The 19,147-nt window shown below is 51.4% G+C and overlaps 10 protein-coding genes across 10 annotated transcripts; 5 read left to right on the top strand and 5 right to left on the bottom strand.

Annotated features, from left to right (window-relative positions):
• Window positions 1–1,920: 1,920 nt before the first annotated feature.
• Window positions 1,921–3,591, top strand: CCOS01_08274 (uncharacterized protein; the record flags this gene model as incomplete). Its single annotated transcript, XM_060456435.1, has 3 exons — window positions 1,921–2,062; window positions 2,171–3,332; window positions 3,549–3,591. The coding sequence occupies 3 exons, from the start codon at window positions 1,921–1,923 to the stop codon at window positions 3,589–3,591; spliced, it is 1,347 nt and encodes a 448-aa protein (XP_060312709.1).
• Window positions 3,592–3,749: 158 nt separating this feature from the next.
• CCOS01_08273 (uncharacterized protein) lies at window positions 3,750–3,938 on the top strand (the record flags this gene model as incomplete). Its single annotated transcript, XM_060456434.1, has 1 exon — window positions 3,750–3,938. One exon carries the CDS (start codon window positions 3,750–3,752, stop codon window positions 3,936–3,938), a length of 189 nt encoding a protein of 62 aa, XP_060312708.1.
• A 542-nt stretch (window positions 3,939–4,480) lies between these two features.
• CCOS01_08272 (5'-nucleotidase domain-containing protein) lies at window positions 4,481–6,253 on the bottom strand (the record flags this gene model as incomplete). Its single annotated transcript, XM_060456433.1, has 1 exon — window positions 4,481–6,253. The coding sequence occupies one exon, from the start codon at window positions 6,251–6,253 to the stop codon at window positions 4,481–4,483; it is 1,773 nt and encodes a 590-aa protein (XP_060312707.1).
• Window positions 6,254–7,506: 1,253 nt separating this feature from the next.
• On the top strand, window positions 7,507–8,028 carry CCOS01_08271 (uncharacterized protein; the record flags this gene model as incomplete). The annotated part of the gene is made up of 1 exon (XM_060456432.1): window positions 7,507–8,028. One exon carries the CDS (start codon window positions 7,507–7,509, stop codon window positions 8,026–8,028), a length of 522 nt encoding a protein of 173 aa, XP_060312706.1.
• A 648-nt stretch (window positions 8,029–8,676) lies between these two features.
• Window positions 8,677–9,218, bottom strand: CCOS01_08270 (uncharacterized protein; the record flags this gene model as incomplete). Its single annotated transcript, XM_060456431.1, has 4 exons — window positions 8,677–8,823; window positions 8,877–8,953; window positions 9,011–9,129; window positions 9,181–9,218. 4 exons carry the CDS (start codon window positions 9,216–9,218, stop codon window positions 8,677–8,679), a joined length of 381 nt encoding a protein of 126 aa, XP_060312705.1.
• A 696-nt stretch (window positions 9,219–9,914) lies between these two features.
• On the top strand, window positions 9,915–10,512 carry CCOS01_08269 (uncharacterized protein; the record flags this gene model as incomplete). The annotated part of the gene is made up of 2 exons (XM_060456430.1): window positions 9,915–10,042; window positions 10,107–10,512. 2 exons carry the CDS (start codon window positions 9,915–9,917, stop codon window positions 10,510–10,512), a joined length of 534 nt encoding a protein of 177 aa, XP_060312704.1.
• Window positions 10,513–10,823: 311 nt separating this feature from the next.
• Window positions 10,824–11,679, bottom strand: CCOS01_08268 (uncharacterized protein; the record flags this gene model as incomplete). The annotated part of the gene is made up of 2 exons (XM_060456429.1): window positions 10,824–10,891; window positions 10,962–11,679. The coding sequence occupies 2 exons, from the start codon at window positions 11,677–11,679 to the stop codon at window positions 10,824–10,826; spliced, it is 786 nt and encodes a 261-aa protein (XP_060312703.1).
• Window positions 11,680–12,558: 879 nt separating this feature from the next.
• Window positions 12,559–13,507, bottom strand: CCOS01_08267 (uncharacterized protein; the record flags this gene model as incomplete). Its single annotated transcript, XM_060456428.1, has 2 exons — window positions 12,559–12,606; window positions 12,674–13,507. 2 exons carry the CDS (start codon window positions 13,505–13,507, stop codon window positions 12,559–12,561), a joined length of 882 nt encoding a protein of 293 aa, XP_060312702.1.
• Window positions 13,508–15,219: 1,712 nt separating this feature from the next.
• On the bottom strand, window positions 15,220–16,524 carry CCOS01_08266 (fungal specific transcription factor; the record flags this gene model as incomplete). Its single annotated transcript, XM_060456427.1, has 4 exons — window positions 15,220–15,345; window positions 15,446–16,217; window positions 16,300–16,406; window positions 16,462–16,524. The coding sequence occupies 4 exons, from the start codon at window positions 16,522–16,524 to the stop codon at window positions 15,220–15,222; spliced, it is 1,068 nt and encodes a 355-aa protein (XP_060312701.1).
• Window positions 16,525–17,360: 836 nt separating this feature from the next.
• On the top strand, window positions 17,361–19,001 carry CCOS01_08265 (iron transporter; the record flags this gene model as incomplete). Its single annotated transcript, XM_060456426.1, has 4 exons — window positions 17,361–17,706; window positions 17,773–17,942; window positions 17,996–18,712; window positions 18,774–19,001. 4 exons carry the CDS (start codon window positions 17,361–17,363, stop codon window positions 18,999–19,001), a joined length of 1,461 nt encoding a protein of 486 aa, XP_060312700.1.
• Window positions 19,002–19,147: the final 146 nt, after the last annotated feature.

Below are 19,147 nucleotides of genomic sequence, written 5' to 3'. Positions count from 1 at the left end.
TTAAGCTTGGGTTCGCTCTTCTCCCCAGAGAGGCCCGCTGAACTCCAGACTCCAGAATATGATGGCCAAATGGAAGAAATGACGACTATCAATTCCCCACGGGTGCCGCGGGGAGTCAAACCTTGATTCTTTGAATGGCATCAGTATCACGAGGGTAGCCCATACCCACCATTCATCCCAGAGAACTTTCGACTCACCTCATAGCATGTGACTTGGTGATTTAAATCTTTAGCCGAACTTTTACTAGCCGGCCCACCGCTACTCACAATCTCTGGGAGCCTCCAGAAAACGGTGTGCCTAACCCTATGCGTGCGAATCAGACGTAGTCGCCGTTGGCCCGTTGATGTTATTCGCAACTCTCTCCCCACAACCTCAACCACGGCCCCATACCCCGCAACAGCAAAGTCTCAACCGCTAGGTTTCGAACCACGATCAAATTATAACCGTGATCAAGCCAGCCGCTCGGTGAGCCGGACAGTCGGTAATCTTGCACGCCGTCCATGGCCCCGTCACTCTTTTGACACTTTGATAGCTGGGTGCCGCGGCCGTGGTCGTGGTCCCTCGGTACGTGTGCGGCTGCAAAAACGACACGGGTATCCCTCGCTCTCGGCAGCGAGCTCCGAGGGCGTCGTCTATCGCCGCTGCCCAGCAGCAAGCCAACCGGCTTGGCGTTGATCCTTTGACAGCCGCCAGCGTCAGCGGCTGATTTCGGTCTTCCGAATCAATGAAATCGCTTCCCAGCTATCGACGCGGCAACTGATTGGTTGCATCTGGCAAGGTTCATCTGCAGTGCAGTTCAGACGCTTTCGCCAAAGTGTTTAACCGTTCGGGTTGTTTTATTCTCTCGGCTTTCAAACATACGCGGCGTTTCCTTACGGAAAGGATTCAATGACTTATTTGATCCAACCTGGATTCCGCATGGTAATTGCTCAAACTGCTCATAGATTTGGAGAAGAATACGATCGTAACCAAGTTCCATGCACTACTACACCACTACGTGCGTTTTATGCCTATCTTTAACTCTGTCTTATTTGACATTGACGAAGGGTGGATATGGGAGGATTTTCGGCAAAATAACACGCACTAGTCATTGGTTAGTTTGAGTAAGTCTATCACTGACGCCATCTACCAGCCGAAGAAATCTTGAAGCACAGAATGAGCAACTTGGTAAAGAGTTCAGACCACGCCACAGTGCGCTGACCATCCGCCCACAGCGTTGCAACACCTAACTCAAGAACTTTGGCGAGCGGGTCGGCCAAGAAGCCCAACTCCAAGATGATGTAGACACATCGGCGCATTTGGCTCTTTGGGTTGAGGCAATTTCTGTTATGAGGAATTGAACAACAACGGAATGGTAGTGTTCGGATCCTGGAAATCTAGGTCCCGAGATTCTATTTCGAATGATCTAGGATATGGCTGGTAATCCTCTAGGAGCTCGTGTTTCCGCTCCGGCTGCACTGCCTCCCGCCAAGAGTTTGCGTGACTATCCGTTGCATCTCAAGATTTTCACGTTCGAGCAAACCGAGAGATTGGAGGCTTGACTAGCATGACACTGCTCGTTCCGAAAGACACCAGAGCATGCCAGACAGTGGGCATTTATAGGTATTGATCACCAAGTCTGTAGACGTGTTGGATCATTAAAGCCTGTTTATCAACTTGTCGAGTCGACCTCGAGTCAGGGTAGCTGTAGGGGCCAGGGACGATCACTTTATCAATCTCCAACTGCGTACCAATAAATTACCCCTTTTTCAATCCCGCAGAAATCTCGATATCTGTTCAGTTGATCTTCCGTCACCCTTCGAATCCACAAATCGAACCGGTCAGCCTGTGGGTACGGATACCAACACCACTACGCTACCTCACAACGTTGAAGGCAACAGTTGAGCCCAGATCCAACCGGATAGCAAGGGCGCCCACGAAATGGACTCTCTGCCCCAAGAAATATTGGATCACACCCTCGGTCGCATACCTGCGCGAGAGAGCGACAACTATAATGAAGAACTCCTGGAGCTCGAAAACTGGATGGATGTTGACTCGGAAGCATTCGACCCTGAGACACCGCGTCTTCGACTTGATCTTGCGGCCGTCTGCCGCAAATTTTACCTGGGCATCGAACGGGCAATTTTTCGCTCACTCGTAATCACAAGTGACGACTTCAAATTCGTCTGAGATGCCTTCAAACGGTGCTGCAACCGCCAGACTTCACTACGCGAGCTGCATGTGAACATTGTGACACCCGAATACCGGCACAGCTCAGGGCCCTCGGATATCGTCGAGAACATGGCACACTGCGACATTGCCCACACGGAGATCCTGAGAGAGTTGATGCTAATGCTGTCCGAATGGCCAGACGACACGCGAGTATCATTGTCCATCGGTCTCAATGATAAACACTACAGAAAATCGAAAAACACCAAGCTTCACCATTTCAATGCTGTGAATCCTCAACGCCTTCCGATCGTGCCATGCGTCCGTAGCTTGAAGTTCTCGTTCTTCTACCAACTCTCGTCTCTGAGACGGAATGTCGAGGGCGACTTCCTCCTTCTGCAGAAGTTTCCCAACTTAGAGTCTTTCGACCTCGATGCTTCGGAGTTCCCCTTCTTTATGGAACCTCGACGAGAAATGCGAAAGTCTTTGATCAACACCCTGCCATCATATCAGTTCCCGACATCGGCGAGGCACGGAAAGCTTATCATCCTACCCAATGAATACGGTCCCTTCTACCAGCTACCGCAGCTGACCAGAGACGGGGAGAGCGATCCTCTCTTCGTAGGTCTGCGCCGAGCAATTGACGGCTTTTCAGAATTTGAGTACGGGGGCCATCTCAGCTCTTCTTTCTTCTGGTCGCCACCCCCTAGTCTGGGCGATGCAGCCCCGTATTGGCAGAACATGACCAAGCTCAAGGTTGATTGCAACATGGTTTCGCCCAGCGGAGAGTGGTACCTGAAGCACTATAACACGCGCATTGTCGAGTTTCTGAGCAGCACCGGCAGAATAGTGCCAGGCGCAATCCGAGAAGGAGATGCTGAGGAGCCGGCGTGGAAAGCTGATGTTTCGGAACTCGTCAAACGCAGAAGCATCGAACGTTCCTACTTAGAGGATAACCCCCCAGACAGGCAGTATAGCGTCAGCGGCGACGACAACGTAGCCGCCTGGACCGTCAACGAGAAGGTCATGGTGCCAATGCTCACATCCATTGCCAAGGCAGCGGGCCAGATGATCTCCCTCAAGGAACTCTGGTTCAAAGTCATCTTGGCTAAGTACGATAGATACCAGGGCTCCGAATGGTTCCATCGCTTCCACGTTGATTATCTCGCTCCTGGTGTCAATAGGTGTGTGACACAGGGAAGAAGCTCACAGAGGCCAACTGCTGTTAGGGTCTAAAAGATGAATTACTGAAATCTGCCCTTCCCTCGAGGTGTACTACTAGCGCTCTATATATGCCTGAGCTGCTCCTTTGTTGCTTGGTCCCCCTCCTCATGCCCCTTAAGCTATCCCTTAACCGGCGAGGCCTGACCGGCGAGACCTGACACCTGGGGTGATGCCAGACGTGGACGACGAAAGGTTCCCGCGGTGCAAATGCTATTCTAAGGACTGGATACCGGAGTTTAGGGCACGCCAGGCCGGCGACTTAGAGAAGGCTCGTTTGCTACTTAGAATCAAAAATGAGAATCAGAAGCCTGAAGGGACAAAGGACTCCTGTCCGGACAGCCCAAGATGGCCTTTGAATATGGATCAGTGGCAGCCGAATGAAGAATTGCTCGACTTTTTTAGGCAAGCAGGGAAAAAGGCTCATTCAAAGGATGCGGTCATCATTCGACAGGTACACCATCATAGACAGGACTATATCATGGAAGAGGACTAGCTGTGGCATCTGTGGAGTCGAGTCACTTGCGACCATGAGACGGGACCACTGTTTTGAGATGTCAATTTTGTAATATTACTCCAGGCTACTGATGTGTGTCGTTAGCATCAAGATCCACCAAACTGGACGACAGTTTGAAATGACATTTGGAGCTGAGAAATCGTTTCGTCGTCTACCGGCCCATCGGCCCTTGATGAGGTAGAAAGTGACGTACCAAGAGTCGGGATCTAACAGCCAGGCTGGACTGAACTTTGGACCCAAGTAGCCTTGCCTACCTACGAGCCCGACTGTCACTCCGTAATACCTACCTGCCACTGTGACAACTTGATAAGACAATGGAGATTATGACTGTAACTCAAGATACATCAATGCATGTACGTGTCGAGGACACATGGTCTGGAAGACATCTCATCCCTCATAGTACCTCATAAGAGATTAGACAAAAGAACCCAGTCTTATGATTGGAGGAGCTTGCCCTTGGCAACAGTGTAGCAAGATTCCCACAATCATGAATGCATGGCAAAGATTAATAGGCGGAGAACTTTTGATTATTTTTACTCATACATCTACATCATCCGCATCATTACAACATTACGCATTTGTCGAATCCCAGCTTTACATCGCCAGCAGGGCCAACAGGGAAAGACCCACGGCGCCAATGCTGACGGAAACCAGGCTAGCGCCGCTAGAGCCAGAGGTAGAAGTCGGGGTGGCACCGGTACCGGTGGCAGTGCCGGAAGGAGTGGACGCGGTGCCGTTGGTTGCGACAATACGGCCCTCGATCTTGGCCTCGACGGGGCTCTTGGCCTCAACATACTGAACGAGGACCTCGTCCTGGGTATCAAGGGTCACGAAGTCAGTCGTAGCGACAAAGATATTGTCACCGCCACCGGCCAAGAAGTCGAGCGTGACGACCTTGTAGTCCTTGGCGTCATCAAGGGCCTCGCCGCCGACCTCGACAGAGACGAGCTTGGAGCCGTTGTTGCCGGCCGGGTTGTATTCGATGATGATGTTCTTAGAGACCTGGAAGAAGGAGGTGATGGCCTCCTGGTTGAACTGGTTGACCTTTGTCACTGCACCCTCGAGGATCTTGCGCAGGTCGGAGCCCTTGTAGGTGATCTCGACAATGGAGTTGCCAAAGGGGAAGGAGGTGAGCACCTCGCCGCGGGTAATGTTGCCCTCGTCAATGGTGGCGCGGATACCGCCGGCGTTGATAAGCGCAAAGTCGGGCGGGCTGTCGGCGGAGGAGTTGAGGCGGTACTCGTACATGGCGTCGGTCATGACGTTGCCGAGGATGCACTCCTGCTTCTGGCAGAGGGACTGGTCGAGCTCGACGTTGGAGACGCCGACGACTTCGGCGGCAAAGGCCTCAAAGGGTCCGCGCCACGACTCGATCTGGGCCTGGAGGGCGGCGTCCTGCTCGGTAGTGTTGGTGAGGTGGATGGGGCCGCCGTGGTAGGCGAGGATCTTGCCCTCGGCATCGTAAGTGACGTCGATGTAGCCGACATACTCGCCCCAGCGGTAGGCGGTGACTATGAAGACGTCGTCGCCGTCCTTGTTCTGCTTCACGGTCGGGTAGGGGCCCTCAGCGTCTTCCATCGAGCCGAGGAGGGTGTGGGAGTGGCCGCCCATGATGAGATAGAGACCGGTGGTCTGCTCAGCGAGCTTCTGGTCCTCCTCGTAGCCAATGTGGGTGATGGCTGCAATGCGGGTGATGTTGGTGGTGGACTTGATGTGGTCAATAGTAGACTGCACAGTGCTCACGACATCGAGGAATTTTGTGCCCTCGCCGGGGGAGGAGATGCCCGGAGTAGTGGTGGTGGTGACACCGATGACGGCGAGGCCCTGATCCTCGAAGATATGGTAGGGCTTGATAGTCTTGTTGAGCTTCTCGTTGTCGGAGACAATGTTGGCCGAGATAATGGGGAACGTGAGGTTCAGCAAGAAGTCACCGAGCTGGTCGTCGCCGCCGTCGAACTCGTGGTTGCCAAGGGTCATGGCATCGAAGCCGAGCTGATTGATGGTCTCGGCAATCTTCTCGCCCTTGTAGAAGGAGTAGAAGAGAGTGCCCTGGAACTCATCGCCAACGTTGAGCCAGAGGGAGTCGTTGTACTGCGGGCGCAGCTCGTCGACGGTATGCTTGATGCGCGCGTAGCCTCCGTAGCAGCCGCGCTCGGGACGGGTGCAGTCGGTGCCCGAGGAGGAGAACTCGTCGAGATGGGCGTGCACATCGTTGACGTGGAAGAAGGAGATGTTGTAGTTGCCCTCGGCGTCGATGCCACGCTTGGAGAGGCGAGACGAGTAAAGGTGGTCACCGTCTTCCTTCTCAGGAACCGCAAAAGCGGCACCGGCCATGGCCAGAGCCAGCGTCGGGAGAGACTGGCGCATCGTGAGTGAGGGGAATTGCGAAGTCCGGAAGGTGGGAGGCAAAAGAGGAAGCTCAAGAGGCCGCAAACAAGCTCGGTCTGATGTCAAGGTTGCGCGGGAAGTCAATTAAGCCTTCACGATGCCACGGTTGAGTATGCGCCACGCAGAGTTCTTGGAGGGGAAGAGGAGGAAAACTTTCTTCTACTGACGATCGCAATTCTTCTCTTTCCGGGTTCCTGAAGCTACCCGCGCGAATATATACAAATTTTGCTTCTGCCCAGAGCTTGCGGGCAGCAATTGGAGAGTGGAACAAACAAGAACCACATGCGATCAATTGTGACGGCGGTGGCACGGGCAACGCAGCGCGACAGCTTCGAACGGGGGGCCTGCATCTCGGAAAGCATCTCTCTCTGAATGCTGAGTGGCTGGATAGACACGACAATACACCAAAGAACCCCCGTTGGAGGTTCTTCTGGCCGCATGCCAAGACATTGGCAAAGTGGTTGATGCCGGGAAAGACAGCTTCTTCGGTGATGAAGTAGCATTTGCCAAGAGACGCGGACAGATGAGGGGTGAGATACACGTTGTGGTGGTGGTTTGGATGATTGGCTTATCAGCGGTCCCTTTGCCTTTTCTGGAGCACGCGTTGGCCCGGCGGAGGCCCTTTGACTTCTGTCATGGAGGGACGGACGGGTCTGGGGGGCCTGAACCGGGGTTCATGAATTGGTAGGTCGTGTAGTGTTCCTCCAGACGATGCCATGCGACTCGCGGCCAATGTGCGGTCAGTTACGTATCACGGTCTCTCTTCAGCTCGTTGGGCTTCCCACAAAGGGTGACCAAGAAAGGGCTTGTCTGACCTGTGACGGATGCAGCCGAACCTGTGTTGGCAAATGGTGTGCCGGGCAGAGTTCATCGAGCTTTGCTTCTCCATCCGGTCCCGTGTCATCACTTGCTTGCATGGGTACCGCATGGCGAGGAGCCTCAACTGGTTCGGTGTGAAAGGAACATCTTGATGAACATCTGCGGAGCAACTAGACGCTCGTCATGGAAATCAATTGATGCACTCCAGAGTGCCTGCAGAGCGAGACACTCCCTCGGTAACACGACGTGACCTTGATCCAGGTCTAGGGTGGCAATTGTACCCGTGGCAAACTCACCATCATGTTGTGCCAGGCCGGCTTGGCCCCCGTCTCCCTTGACTCTGACTGTCTGACAGTTCGTCCGTCCTTCTGCTTCCATCCAAGCTTCAAGCAGTGTGCGTCTCGTCGCGTGGAATGACCACCTGGAAAAGAAACTTGACGATTCCCAAAATCCTCCCACCATCGCTTCACCCCCGCCGGCTTGGGATTGACAAGGTCTTCTGGGCTGGGCTGTGGGGTTCGGAGGAGCAACAAATAACGTTAATCCAGTCGCTGTCCAATCCTACGCCGCGCTTAGGAACTTTCTCTGATAACGTTGGGGGGACACCTAGGCCGAAGACGGAAGGTCAATGTTGTTGCGCTGACCTCCGCTCCTCCTGTCGAGAACTCGCGTGCGTGTGTTCAGCTGCGATCCCGGCGGACGAGGCTGGGCCAGCTGCTGCTCCGAGCTTGCGCAACACTGTGGGTTGTTGGTTGCTGAACTCGGAATCGCAGAAGAGAGCCAAGATTCCCAGCGATAAGAAGGCCTTCGATATTGTGGCTGCTTCTTCCTCGGGGATGAGCTACCCTTTCAGGGCAAGAGAGCACGCGAGCCTATCTCTCTCGCTCAATATTCCGATAGGAAGCTTCAAAGACATGGTCGGATTATGGCTATGAAGCAGTCGGATGTCGCCGAGGAGCGGCCCTACAGCTGGGTATTTGTAGTGGCTAGTCGATGCAGCAGCACGGCGCAGCGAGAGCTTGGAAGTAGATATCAAGTGTATAGTGAGTTGGCTCATGCTATACGTAATTAACCAAATATCACAGTATTCGTACGAATTGATGTCGCGTTGATATGCGGTATCTCATGACGTGGGTACTCCGTAGAGCTTGAGAGAATAGAAGGGCGGGCAGCCGGCGGGAATGTGGGGGAGGTCCGGAGATGCCAGCGGAAGTCCCGACTTATCGGGATCGCCCGATGCAACACTTGGCCACACTTCATGTGACTAAGGTAGTAACATATCTAATGCATGATAATCTGGATGTAGTACTCAAGATTAAGAACGAACCCAATCCAAAGTTCTGCTTCAGAAAGTGTCGCATGAAGCCGCTCGCTCCAGTGACAAGAAGGACGGTGTGAACAAACAGCGAGTTAATGACAGATCTGGGAAGCTCAGATTCATAACCACATGCGACAGAAAAGTGAGATAATAAGTACATTACTCAAATGACCGAACATCAAACCGAAAACAAATAAACACTTTGTAGAGTCTTAAAGTGATGACTGTCCCAAATTCTTCCTACACCTGCGCACTTTTTGCTCATCTAACCGCTGTTGCACTGCACTCTTCCATCGCCATTCACCTGAAGGCTCGAGCACGAGAAGCACGTGCTATCCTTCGCTCCTGCATCACGGCACCGTCTGTTGAAGTCGTCTCCATCGATCTTCCACTTCTTAATCATATTTTGAAGCTGGTGCTGTTAGCTTGGTTCAACCGATTTTCCTTCCTCAAGGTACGGCTTACGTATTGTCCATCCTTACGAGGCCCAGGGCTGTGTGCGAACCAATCTGTTTTAGAACTCGCCAGATGCTCAGATGGACCTTGATTCAGTTAGTCTATCAAATCTAAACGAGCAACACACATGTAGTAGCACTTACCCCAGACGTAGCCGTAGCAGGGCTTCGCGGCAACCTTCGCCGTCGCGGCGTGGTCCACGGGGCCGTTGGACCATTGCTGGCAAGCACAGTAGTCGTGGGAGTCTGCTACGGCGCCAGAGCTATTTCTTATCAGTAATATTACTAAGTATGCAGAATGAAGGATATCCTACATTAGCGCAATGGCTGCCACAGCTAATTGGAAGCGCATCTTGTGATGTCTGATACGTTGATAAAAATAAGGTAAGAGAAGATACAGTGAATCAAGAACCAAAAAGTATATTGTACTCTTCGGGTCAGAAAGAGAAAAATTCAATTGTCGGATAAAGTCAGCGAGTATAATGACCATGAACAGCGTGGGGATACCCTCTCGGTATAAGTATTTAGACACATTGACTCGGTGGCAACCCGACGGGAACTTTTCCCCCGTATTGCTAGAGAGATGGTTAGTTCAACGGTCTGGCCGACCCGTGAGTTAATTGCATCGGCTATTCGGAAAGCGAGTACAAGACTAGTAAACTCTGACCGGCCCCGTGTTCTGGACTTTCTCAACTTTGACTATGATCATTAATCTTTCCATGTCATGCAATTGCTTCTTCGGGGTACCAGATTTCATTTTCTTCGCTTTTTAATATAATATTTAGCTTCTATGAACTCTACAGATTGCTCCTTACTGACTAGTTGGTGGACAGAGTTTTCGTGTCCAAGACGCCCGGTCCAGCAAATTTTATGAAGTTGATTAAATTTGGGTACGTGCGTTGTTAAGCCTCTGTGATGCGGGTTTTCATGCTGCCTTGCCTGTCGACACATATAATACCATGAACCTGCGCATGAGGCTTGAATGGTGCAGTTCATCACTATCGTTCTTTATTTGATCTTCAAGCTTGGAAAAAGACCCAGCTCCAACATGAAGGCTTCCGCTCTTTTCTACATTCCACTCTTCGGCCTTGCGCTCGCCGCGCCTGCAACTCCACAGGATCAATGCAGTGTTGAGACAAGCAACATCTTCCAACAAGTTTCCAGCCCAGATGGATCGTATGTAGACTCTCGCTCTTCAATGGATCAATGAGATAACATGCTAACGGATTAACTTTGACAGTGGCGTTCAAGTAAAGGGATGCGACATTGCCATTCCGCAATCCTCAATCGAGGCCAAGGGCCTTGACAAGCGAGCGATGCATGGCACACTCCAGGTTATGTGGACCATCACACTCTCAACTGCACAAGATATCATCATTCGCGCACTTGTAAACATGGTCAATGACCAAGTTACCTTGTTCACAGAGATGGCTGGCATGGGCGTCACTGTCGATAACGTCGCTCGGCTCTCGGGCACCCAAGTCGCATTTGAGGTGAATGCCGCAGGAAGATGGGGCGACACTGCTGCCAGATTTGTCTATGACTTTGGCGTGGGAACCATCATCACCTTTATTAGAGAAGGTGCCCGAGATCCAAGGGGATATAATTTGCCAGTCGACACCCAGTACTGCTACACTAGACCGTGAGTTTGTCCACTTTCGATTCGGATTCTGTATTCTAAATTCATCATAGGGCATAAGCTACAAGCTGTAATTCTCTATATGCACTGGCTAGTCGCCTTGCGTCTCTTTGATAAATCTTTCTACTTAGAGATCGCACAGAATTGCACAGACAGATAGAAACGGCGGTCGGTGAAAGCATAGTTCGCATCATTACACGGATAGGAGAGCCATGCCGATCGTTTGTGGGCATTGTAGAGGTTGATATTGGTTTATCATAGGCAAGGTGGATATTTTTGAGTTTCCCATGGGTTTAAAGATACTTGATTCAGACTGAACTAAGGGAGAAGACCCAAGCGCGCCCCGGAAGGGAGATTCTTCGAGTTGTACTGCAACACATTCTTGACTGAGCGTAGAAGAATTCAAGTTAGCACATGTTTCATACTGAGCAGATGGAGTCAGATTAAACAACTTACCTTCGCTCCAGCTGAAAGGCTCGACCTTGGACAGGGCAATCTCCCACCAAAGTCGTAAACACCACGTCGCGACCAACCCGTCTCTAATATCTTGGGTTAATGGGACGACGATCTGTAGCTTGTGGATCCCCTCCTCGCTCGTCTCATGCGCCAGAACCGTCTTGTCGCTCCCATCGCGCCATTCTTGCCGTCCGCTGCCCCGCGTCTTGATGTTGAAGAGCATCTCCTTGCCTTCTAGATCCGCCCCTTCTCTCGCTCTCGTCGCCCTCCAGGCGCGGTAACCCGATCCACCTAAGCGTCGGTGTGTCCTGATGCCCACATGTCCAACATTTCCGCGAGAGACCGAGTTCAAGTGGTATGGGAAGGGGGGCTCAGTAACTGTAGGGTCTCGCTTTAGGTCGAAGATATGCTTCTTTCGTGATGCTACCTGAGGACCGGATGCCCCAGGAGAGTCCCGTACACTGTTCTCATAGCGGTAGAACGAAACTGATGTATTGGACTCCCGCAGGTGTCCGATGGGGTAAGTGAGTTCGTATAATGGCGGTGATGACGCTGAGGCGGTGTTGAAAATGGTTGTTCCGGCGAGGAGGAGGGTCCCGGCGGGGATGAGGCCATCACTTGAAGTCGGGACTCCTTCAGAGTAGGAAGGAGGAACGTCGGCTACAGGATCACGCCCTGAGTATACAGGAGTCGCTTTCTCGCTTTTGTCGCCTAACATATTATCGCAATGTAGTCTCGTAGGCAGATGACTTCAGTGCAGAAAAATTGCTTTAGAGGCAAGGTCGTCCCGATACTAGAGGCTTATGTGTCGCTGAAAAGTCGAGTAGTTGTTGATTATGCTGTTGTTCTTACTGTTGGAACAATTGACAGGTTTTAAAACTTGAGGCTAGGAGATAATGTCCGACGATGCAAGATGGGGATCCTCAACAGCGATGAGTCCTTCGTGGTCGGGATATTATAAGCTTGAAATATGTGGTTCGGAACGGTTGGGATTCCCGTCTTGGCTCTATGAGCTGTACCAACGCCAGAGTTCCCGTGGTATGATCTTCGCGAGTTCACTGTTTGACAACGGATACGAGCGGCGCACTTCCCATAATTTGGTACACTGCAAGTTGCGCCACACTGTATGACGTATGAGAGGCCGAAGTCGTGAACTGTTCACAGGGGCGGTGTAAATTCTAGTGGGGTTTTGTCGAGACTGCGCCCTGGCCTCTGGGCGCCTACCGTCTTGGCAGTGATGATGATGACTGCAGCCTGCAAGGGACTAGCCGGGTTGGGGAAAAGATGGGTAAGATTTTGAGAAGGAATTGATCTTTTGTCAACTGCTCCAGTTTTGCAACGGGGCTTTTTAAGAGGTTACAATAGAGACCCTTAAAAGGTCAGATGGTTTAGCCAGCTGTCAAAATGGTTTCAACCATCGTGGGCCCCCATGCGACACTTCAGAATGCGACATCGCGGCGGCCGCTCACCACCTGTCCGGGGATCAATTTTGGACAAAGCGAAAGTCCATTTGAATGGGTATTTATTAATGCAAGGCTTCACTGATAGCCTAACAGTTGAGGCTCCACCCCTGTCTGTTGCCCTTCACGATCTGTGATCAATAGTTCTCGGCCTTCAAAACAGCCTCGAGGCGCGGGATATCAAACTGTTTCGATGTTAGCTAAACGGCCCAGGGGTAAATATCGGAGTATCGATGGCCCGCAGCGACTTACCTCGATACCGGCTTTGGTGTCCCAAATCGTTACCTCTTTGGAAAAGAGCATGTACGATAGATTCTCATCCAGGTTGAGTGCCGCGCTATCCAGTTTTGTTTGCGATGCCCGAAGCTGCGTGATGGCTGACCCACTGTCATTGAGCCACAATTTGATGACAGTATTGATGATCGGCATGTCCGCTCCACCAAAGTAAGGCCTGACATCGGCGCCTGGAATAGGGACGTGGATACTGGCGTTGTAAATCGTTCCGGCGGGTAAAGGTTTGATCAGGGCATCCGCCAGGTTCCTTGCAAACGTCTCGTTCGATGTAGCGTTCTGCGTAGCTATGGCCCAGAAGAAGGCAACCGGAGGCTCGTTGCCGGGTTTCGCCGGAGTTTTCGGGGCACCCGCAGTGATATTGGTCAGGAAAGTCTCCGTCGCGATCATCGACATGGCAACTGGGAAGTCGTTGAAGTTGGCTCCATCAGGACCGATCACCGTCTCGGTGTAATTCGTGGAGGGTGGGCCCAAGAAGGACGTCGGGGAGCTACTGTATAGCTCGGCAATATCGTCGCGGCCGACGTAGACTTGGTTCGCTACGCTGTTATTTGCACCGAAGACTCCGTCAAAGACATGGCTTTGGATGTAGGCTGCGGGAAAGGAATCGTCTCGAGGTGCGTTCCATGACTTCTGCCCGTGAACTAGTGTATGGTAGTACAAATACTCTTTGTGCGTGAGACCAGAGCGGCGACGGACTACAGCGAGTTGCTTCGGGAGAGACTGCGCCTGAGCGGAGATGATCTGACTCGCAACTAGGCCAAGCAGGAGGCCGATGGATGAGATTTGAACCATCTTAGCAACTCCGAAGAACGAGATTAAAGGCTGATTTGATGTGATGTCGATACAAGAAGAAAGGAGAGCACTGGCGACTACGCATCTCAAGTACTTGCTTTGAGGTCGAGCTTAAGTCACTTAAGTCGCTGAACCCCTCAGCCGATCGTTCATCCTTCCCGGTGGGGCCGGGCTGCCGAGGCCATGGGAACACCACCTGCCCTAAATGAAAGCAATTATTTGTATAATACGATTGTTTTGACCCATACAGAATAGCTCGGTTCCTGGGTTTCTAATAGAAGCTTCGCTACCGAATTGATCAGTAACCTCATGAATACCGCTTAGAAGCGAGACTCCGGCAGCATTACTCGGGTTCCGGAAAGTGGGTGGAATGACACTGCATCGCGACTAAACTTAATTAACTCCTGCACGTATTTGATCTAGGGTATCATTGAGCATCATCCCGTCCGCCAGTAAGAGCGAAGCTTTCGGGAACGTATGTTCTGCAGTATAAATACGCTTAATTATTCGGATTGGCACCCCTGTTGAGACGAGAGCCAGGGGAGCTCTAACCTCTTGGCTTGCTAAGCCGCTCCTTACGAACTTGTTCACCGCTTTGTCAGCGGGAGCCGCTTCTTATAGCTGGGCATCTTCCCAACTGCGTCTTTCCTAAAACCGTCACGGGTATGCTGGAATTTTACAGCTCATGTCGTAATCCCTCTTCCTGCGACTTGGTGATGGCACATGATCCGAGCCACATGAGCCACATGATGAAGTCGGACGTTCTTTGAATGCGCATACTTTCTTCACGTGTTGAGGCCTGCGGGATTGCTATACGGATTGCGTTGGCGGCCGAAATTAGAAGCTCGAGATCGAGCTGGCCGTCCGCATCTTCTGGGTGTATGATCATATTGAGAAACAGAGCAATAGCTGCATTGGTGGCGTAAAACATCAGAAGCCTAGGAACTTCGTTAGTTGCTAGACATCCACCCACACAAGAATATTAACTGCGTGCATGGGTTCAACGCTGTTTGAGGAAGCCGGAGGAAATACGATGACTGACCAGAAGCCTTCATTAGAGAAGGTATTCATACACACTCGCAGACATCGAAGCGTCGATCTGCCGGCTTCCATTGATAAGTCATAGCTCGAGTGAATGACCCGGTGAAGATCTTGCCCCCCGTCGCCGATTATCGTATGTGCATCATATCGTCTGACTGTAGTATGAACGTAGATCATCAGGTACCAATACTCTAGAAGAAGGTGAAAATATCGTCGTGCATGAGGCGGTCTTGTTTCAGGCGTGATTAGAAGAGTATTTGACGAGACTGAGAGAGCTGGCCGGAAGTCCACCGGGACCGACAGACGCCAGCGTTCAATCTCGTCATCTAATTGTCGGATTGAAATCAAGAGTCGATTGTCTTTGTCCCTCAGGGCTTGTACCGAGTAAAGTAGCCGATATACTTTCTCTTTAAGATACCCCAATTGGGCGTCTCCCGAGAAGTGTGGTGTGAGGTCCTCATCACTTGATGCATCTGGGTGGTGGAGATACTCATTAAGACCACGCAGATAGGTGTAAGAGCTCAGGTAATTTTCTGGGACGGTGAGATCACAGTAGATGTCAGTAAGAAGTGGAAGTTGTCCTGTCCGTAGGGACAAGTCTTTATCCGACATGTAGCAAACCCAGAAGAGGTTTCTAATGTGGCGTTTCCTCCTTTCGCACAGCGAGATCTCTACTGTAAGGGCCTTCGAGGGCTGATAAAGATGCCCACCGAGTGCACCGACAGTACGGCAAGCTCCTGGTAGTAGCGAATCGGCTTCTTGCCAATAACCGCATAAGAGACGTTGCACATGCTTGACTCTAGATTTAGTTTGCCGATCATTGCATGAACTACTGCAAGCCAATGTCTAGGATCGACTCACCAGTAACAGGGTTGTTTGCAACGTTGTGAGGCTTACATATCCGACAAGTTGACTGAGAAGATAGCTGGCTCTGGCTGCGCTCTCATTGCCGTCTAGCCCTGGAGAACCAGACTGAGCGTCTGGCAGTAATGTAATGAGGCTGACGACACCGAAGACGCAGGCCTGGGCAGCCAGACAAATCGGTGAAGGTGAAATATTGTCGGGATCTTCATAAGCCTCGTTGACTGTCTCTTCGAAGAGAACTTTGTCAATGAGTGGGTATCTTAAGCGGAAAGATGACATGAAGTACGAAGACAAAAGCGCTCTTAAAGAAGCCTGATCTGGAAGTTGGCAATGATCTCGCGAAAGTTGCGCATGTCTCCTCGCGAAAGGTGATGGCTTTGGTGTGAATATCTGAAGTTTACTCCAATCGATGATTTGACCAGTCTTGGAGGAAATCCATCTGCGCCCGTCTTCGGAGAATGCGTGGATGCCTCTGAAGAACCAGTTGGGGCCGACATAGCTGCCGGGCCGGGAGCCATCTGCTGGTGGTGTTGTGTGAGTGTCATCAACACTGGCGGGGGTTTGAGAGAAGACCAGTGGAGAGATTGATTGCTCGGAAAAAGCAATAGAGCTCTGAATAGCTGCTGGAATTGGACTTTGGACAGATACTGAGTTTGAAGTCTCCTCGGATACGGATATCGCTGAAGTTGGTTGGCCTCGACTAGGGGTGTCTGGTTGAGTTGGTTGCTGCGAATTTGCCTTGGCTAGCGCATCTTCGAGCTCCTGTATGCGATCGTTGAGACCTTGGACGTCGCCCAACGTTACCCTAAAGGAAACAACCGTTACTGATCAGCAACGGCGCATTATAGTAACATGCATCCTTTGGAGAGTGGTTGAGAATTACTGACTTGGCTTTCTTCTTCCTTCGTGGCGCATCACGGTGAAAGGTGCATTCGGAATCATGATGGCTGCACCAGTCGCACGGAGGCCCCTCTGCAGGGATAAGACATTGGATCTGGGATAACAAAGCACATGGGTCAGCGACTGAGTATGTTCTACCATTAGGATACGAGTGACTTCAGCGGCCTCACCTTTCTACGATAGCAGATATCGCATGCTCGCTTTGGTGGCATTTTGGCATTGATCAGCACTCCCTGGGAGCCGGTACTTCTGGCAAAGCTGCCGGGGCTTGTTGGTGCAAGACAGCATCGAATTGGACACACGGAGCAAACTCAGCTCCGTCGGCGGCCATGCCCCAGGTTTTGAAAGATCTCGTATCATGACTAAGCGGGGATTATACAAAGCTTGGCTCCGATGACAAAGGGTTTGATTCCATCTGACAGACAGAGGTCGGGCACTAGACCAAAATGGGACGGACATGATTCAAGAGACGGGATGATGGCCATGTTCTCCCCTTCCAAGCTCTGGGAACACATCCATCTTCCAGAAGCAATTGGTTTAAGAGGCATCAGCATATACTGACGGATCGCTTAGAGATGGAGACTGTGTTGAAAACAACAGTCCAGAGTTGAGAGATGACTTGCTAGAGCAGAATCTGGTTTCATGGAGGTGTGTGCCATACTACGTAAAGTAGCAATTCGAGGCACGGACGCGGAGCCTGATTTACCTCCGTTGCCTCGACCCACGCACTCACAGACTCATCAACCAGGGCAAAGCTCCCTGTTCGGAACCTCAACGTTTCCGTACCCAAATGTTTGCAACGCAGAGCTTCGGGAATGTTTTCACCTGCCCCCGTCTTCTCATAGCTATTAGATAATAACTCCTGCTCACCGTTCATTTGAAGTCACGCTACGCCAAGGTTGATATGTCTATCCGTACATTATCTGATGCGGTCCTGCCCGGGCCTATAGCTATCACGCTTTGTCCGGTTCCTACGCAGTCAACTATTTAGTTCTCCCATCCTTATCTGATCTCGAATCTGAGGCTTTGGGCAATTCTCCTATGAACGATGACGCACACTAAGTCTCTCCCCGATGAAGAGGCCATCCGGCCCGACGAGCAGACGCCGCTTCTCGGCAATGGAGCAGGCCAAGGAGATGGCTCGGTCTCCGAAACCCACCGGGTGGATCCCCGAATCGCACGCCGGCTCTACCTATCGCACTTCCTCTCGACTTGGAATTCTCGGATGTTCGAGTTCGGCGCCGTGCTGTACCTGGCGACCATATTTCCGGGTACACTGCTGCCCATGTCGCTTTATGCGCTTGCCAGGGGATTATCGGCTCTCGTCTTCGCGCCTACAGTTGGACAGTACATTGATAACAATGACCGGTTGAAAGTTGTCCGCGCATCCATCGGTGAGTCTAGGCGCATGTAGATCGACGACTAATCAGACTGTTGAATGTTGACATAATTTTGCCCAGTCTTCCAACGACTCGCAGTGTCAGCATCATGTGTCTTATTTTACGTCCTCTTCATTAGGCTGCCGTTGGGCGACTATGGACGTCCGGCTCTGCTTGCGCTCCTCTCATCCATTGCCTGTGCCGAAAAGCTGTACTCCATCGTGAATATGGTTTCAGTCGAGAAGGACTGGGTGAGTTTGAGCTGGTTTCACCAAACAACTCCATGTTTCTAATGGGTGGCTAGGTTATCGTCATCGCCAAAGGCGACATCGAAGCCCTAGCAGTTCTCAATGCGCAGATGCGCCGCATCGATCTTCTCTGCAAACTACTTGGGCCACTGTTCATCGCTCTTATTGACGGATTCTCCACAAAGGCAGCGATCATCGTCAACTTCTCCATGAACACCGCTTCTGTTGCTGTCGAGTACTATGCCATTGCCAACATCTATAACGAGGACCCTGATTTGCAGGAGCCTAAGTCTATGCCACCGTCTACCCCTGAAACAACGGCAGTGTCGGTGAATCCTGGCAAAAAGGTCCTGAGTCATATCAAGAGGTCCGCGTCCGACTTCAAATTCTACTTGGGCCATCGCGCATTCTTGCCATCGTTTGCCTGCTCTCTACTATACCTCACAGTGCTGAGCTTTGGAGGCCAGATGGTCACGTACCTGGTCGCATCGGGTTTCAACACAACATACATCGGCATTGCAAGAACAATCAGTGTGGTTTTCGAGGTGTTGGCGACTTGGGTTGCGCCTTGGCTTGTGGGTCGAATTGGACAAGTTCGCGCTGGCCTTTGGATGAGCAATTGCCAGGTTCTTCCTCTGATAGGCGGCTTGGCGGCTTTCTGGGTCTTCATGCCGAACCCCCTTATATCGGCAACCAGCCTCGTGATTGGAGTCATCATCAGCCGTCTTGGTCTGCGCGGCTTTGACCTATGTACTCAAATCATTGTCCAAGAGGTAAGAAGCTCCCAGCCCATGGAAAGTCTTTGGTGTGAAAATGTCTAACATGAGAATTCAGGAAGTCGAAGCCGAGAGCCGTGGCAGATTCTCTACAGTCGAGGCAGCCTGGCAAAATGCATTTGAGCTACTTTCATATATGGCGACCATAATTTTCTTCCGGCCTTCGCAGTTCAATTGGCCCGCACTGGTTTCTGTTGCGGCCGTGACTTCTGCAAGTCTGGCGTACACGCTGTTCGTGTGGAAGAGGAGGGGGCATCTGATTCATTTTGAGAAGTTTGGACTGTAGCCTTAACCTCATCTACCTGCGCTAAACATATTACTGCATGATAAGGGGAATTGTAAAAGATATAGAAAACATAGGGGCTTATCTACGACGGAGTTATATTTCTTCTAGAAATTAAAACTTTTCAATGTTCAGAGTTTTGAGATTGA

This window comes from Colletotrichum costaricense (assembly GCF_030867565.1).
Source record: "Colletotrichum costaricense strain IMI 309622 chromosome Unknown Scaffold_8.1, whole genome shotgun sequence".
NCBI lineage: Eukaryota > Fungi > Ascomycota > Sordariomycetes > Glomerellales > Glomerellaceae > Colletotrichum > Colletotrichum costaricense.
This window is presented reverse-complemented; position numbering and strand designations above follow the sequence as displayed.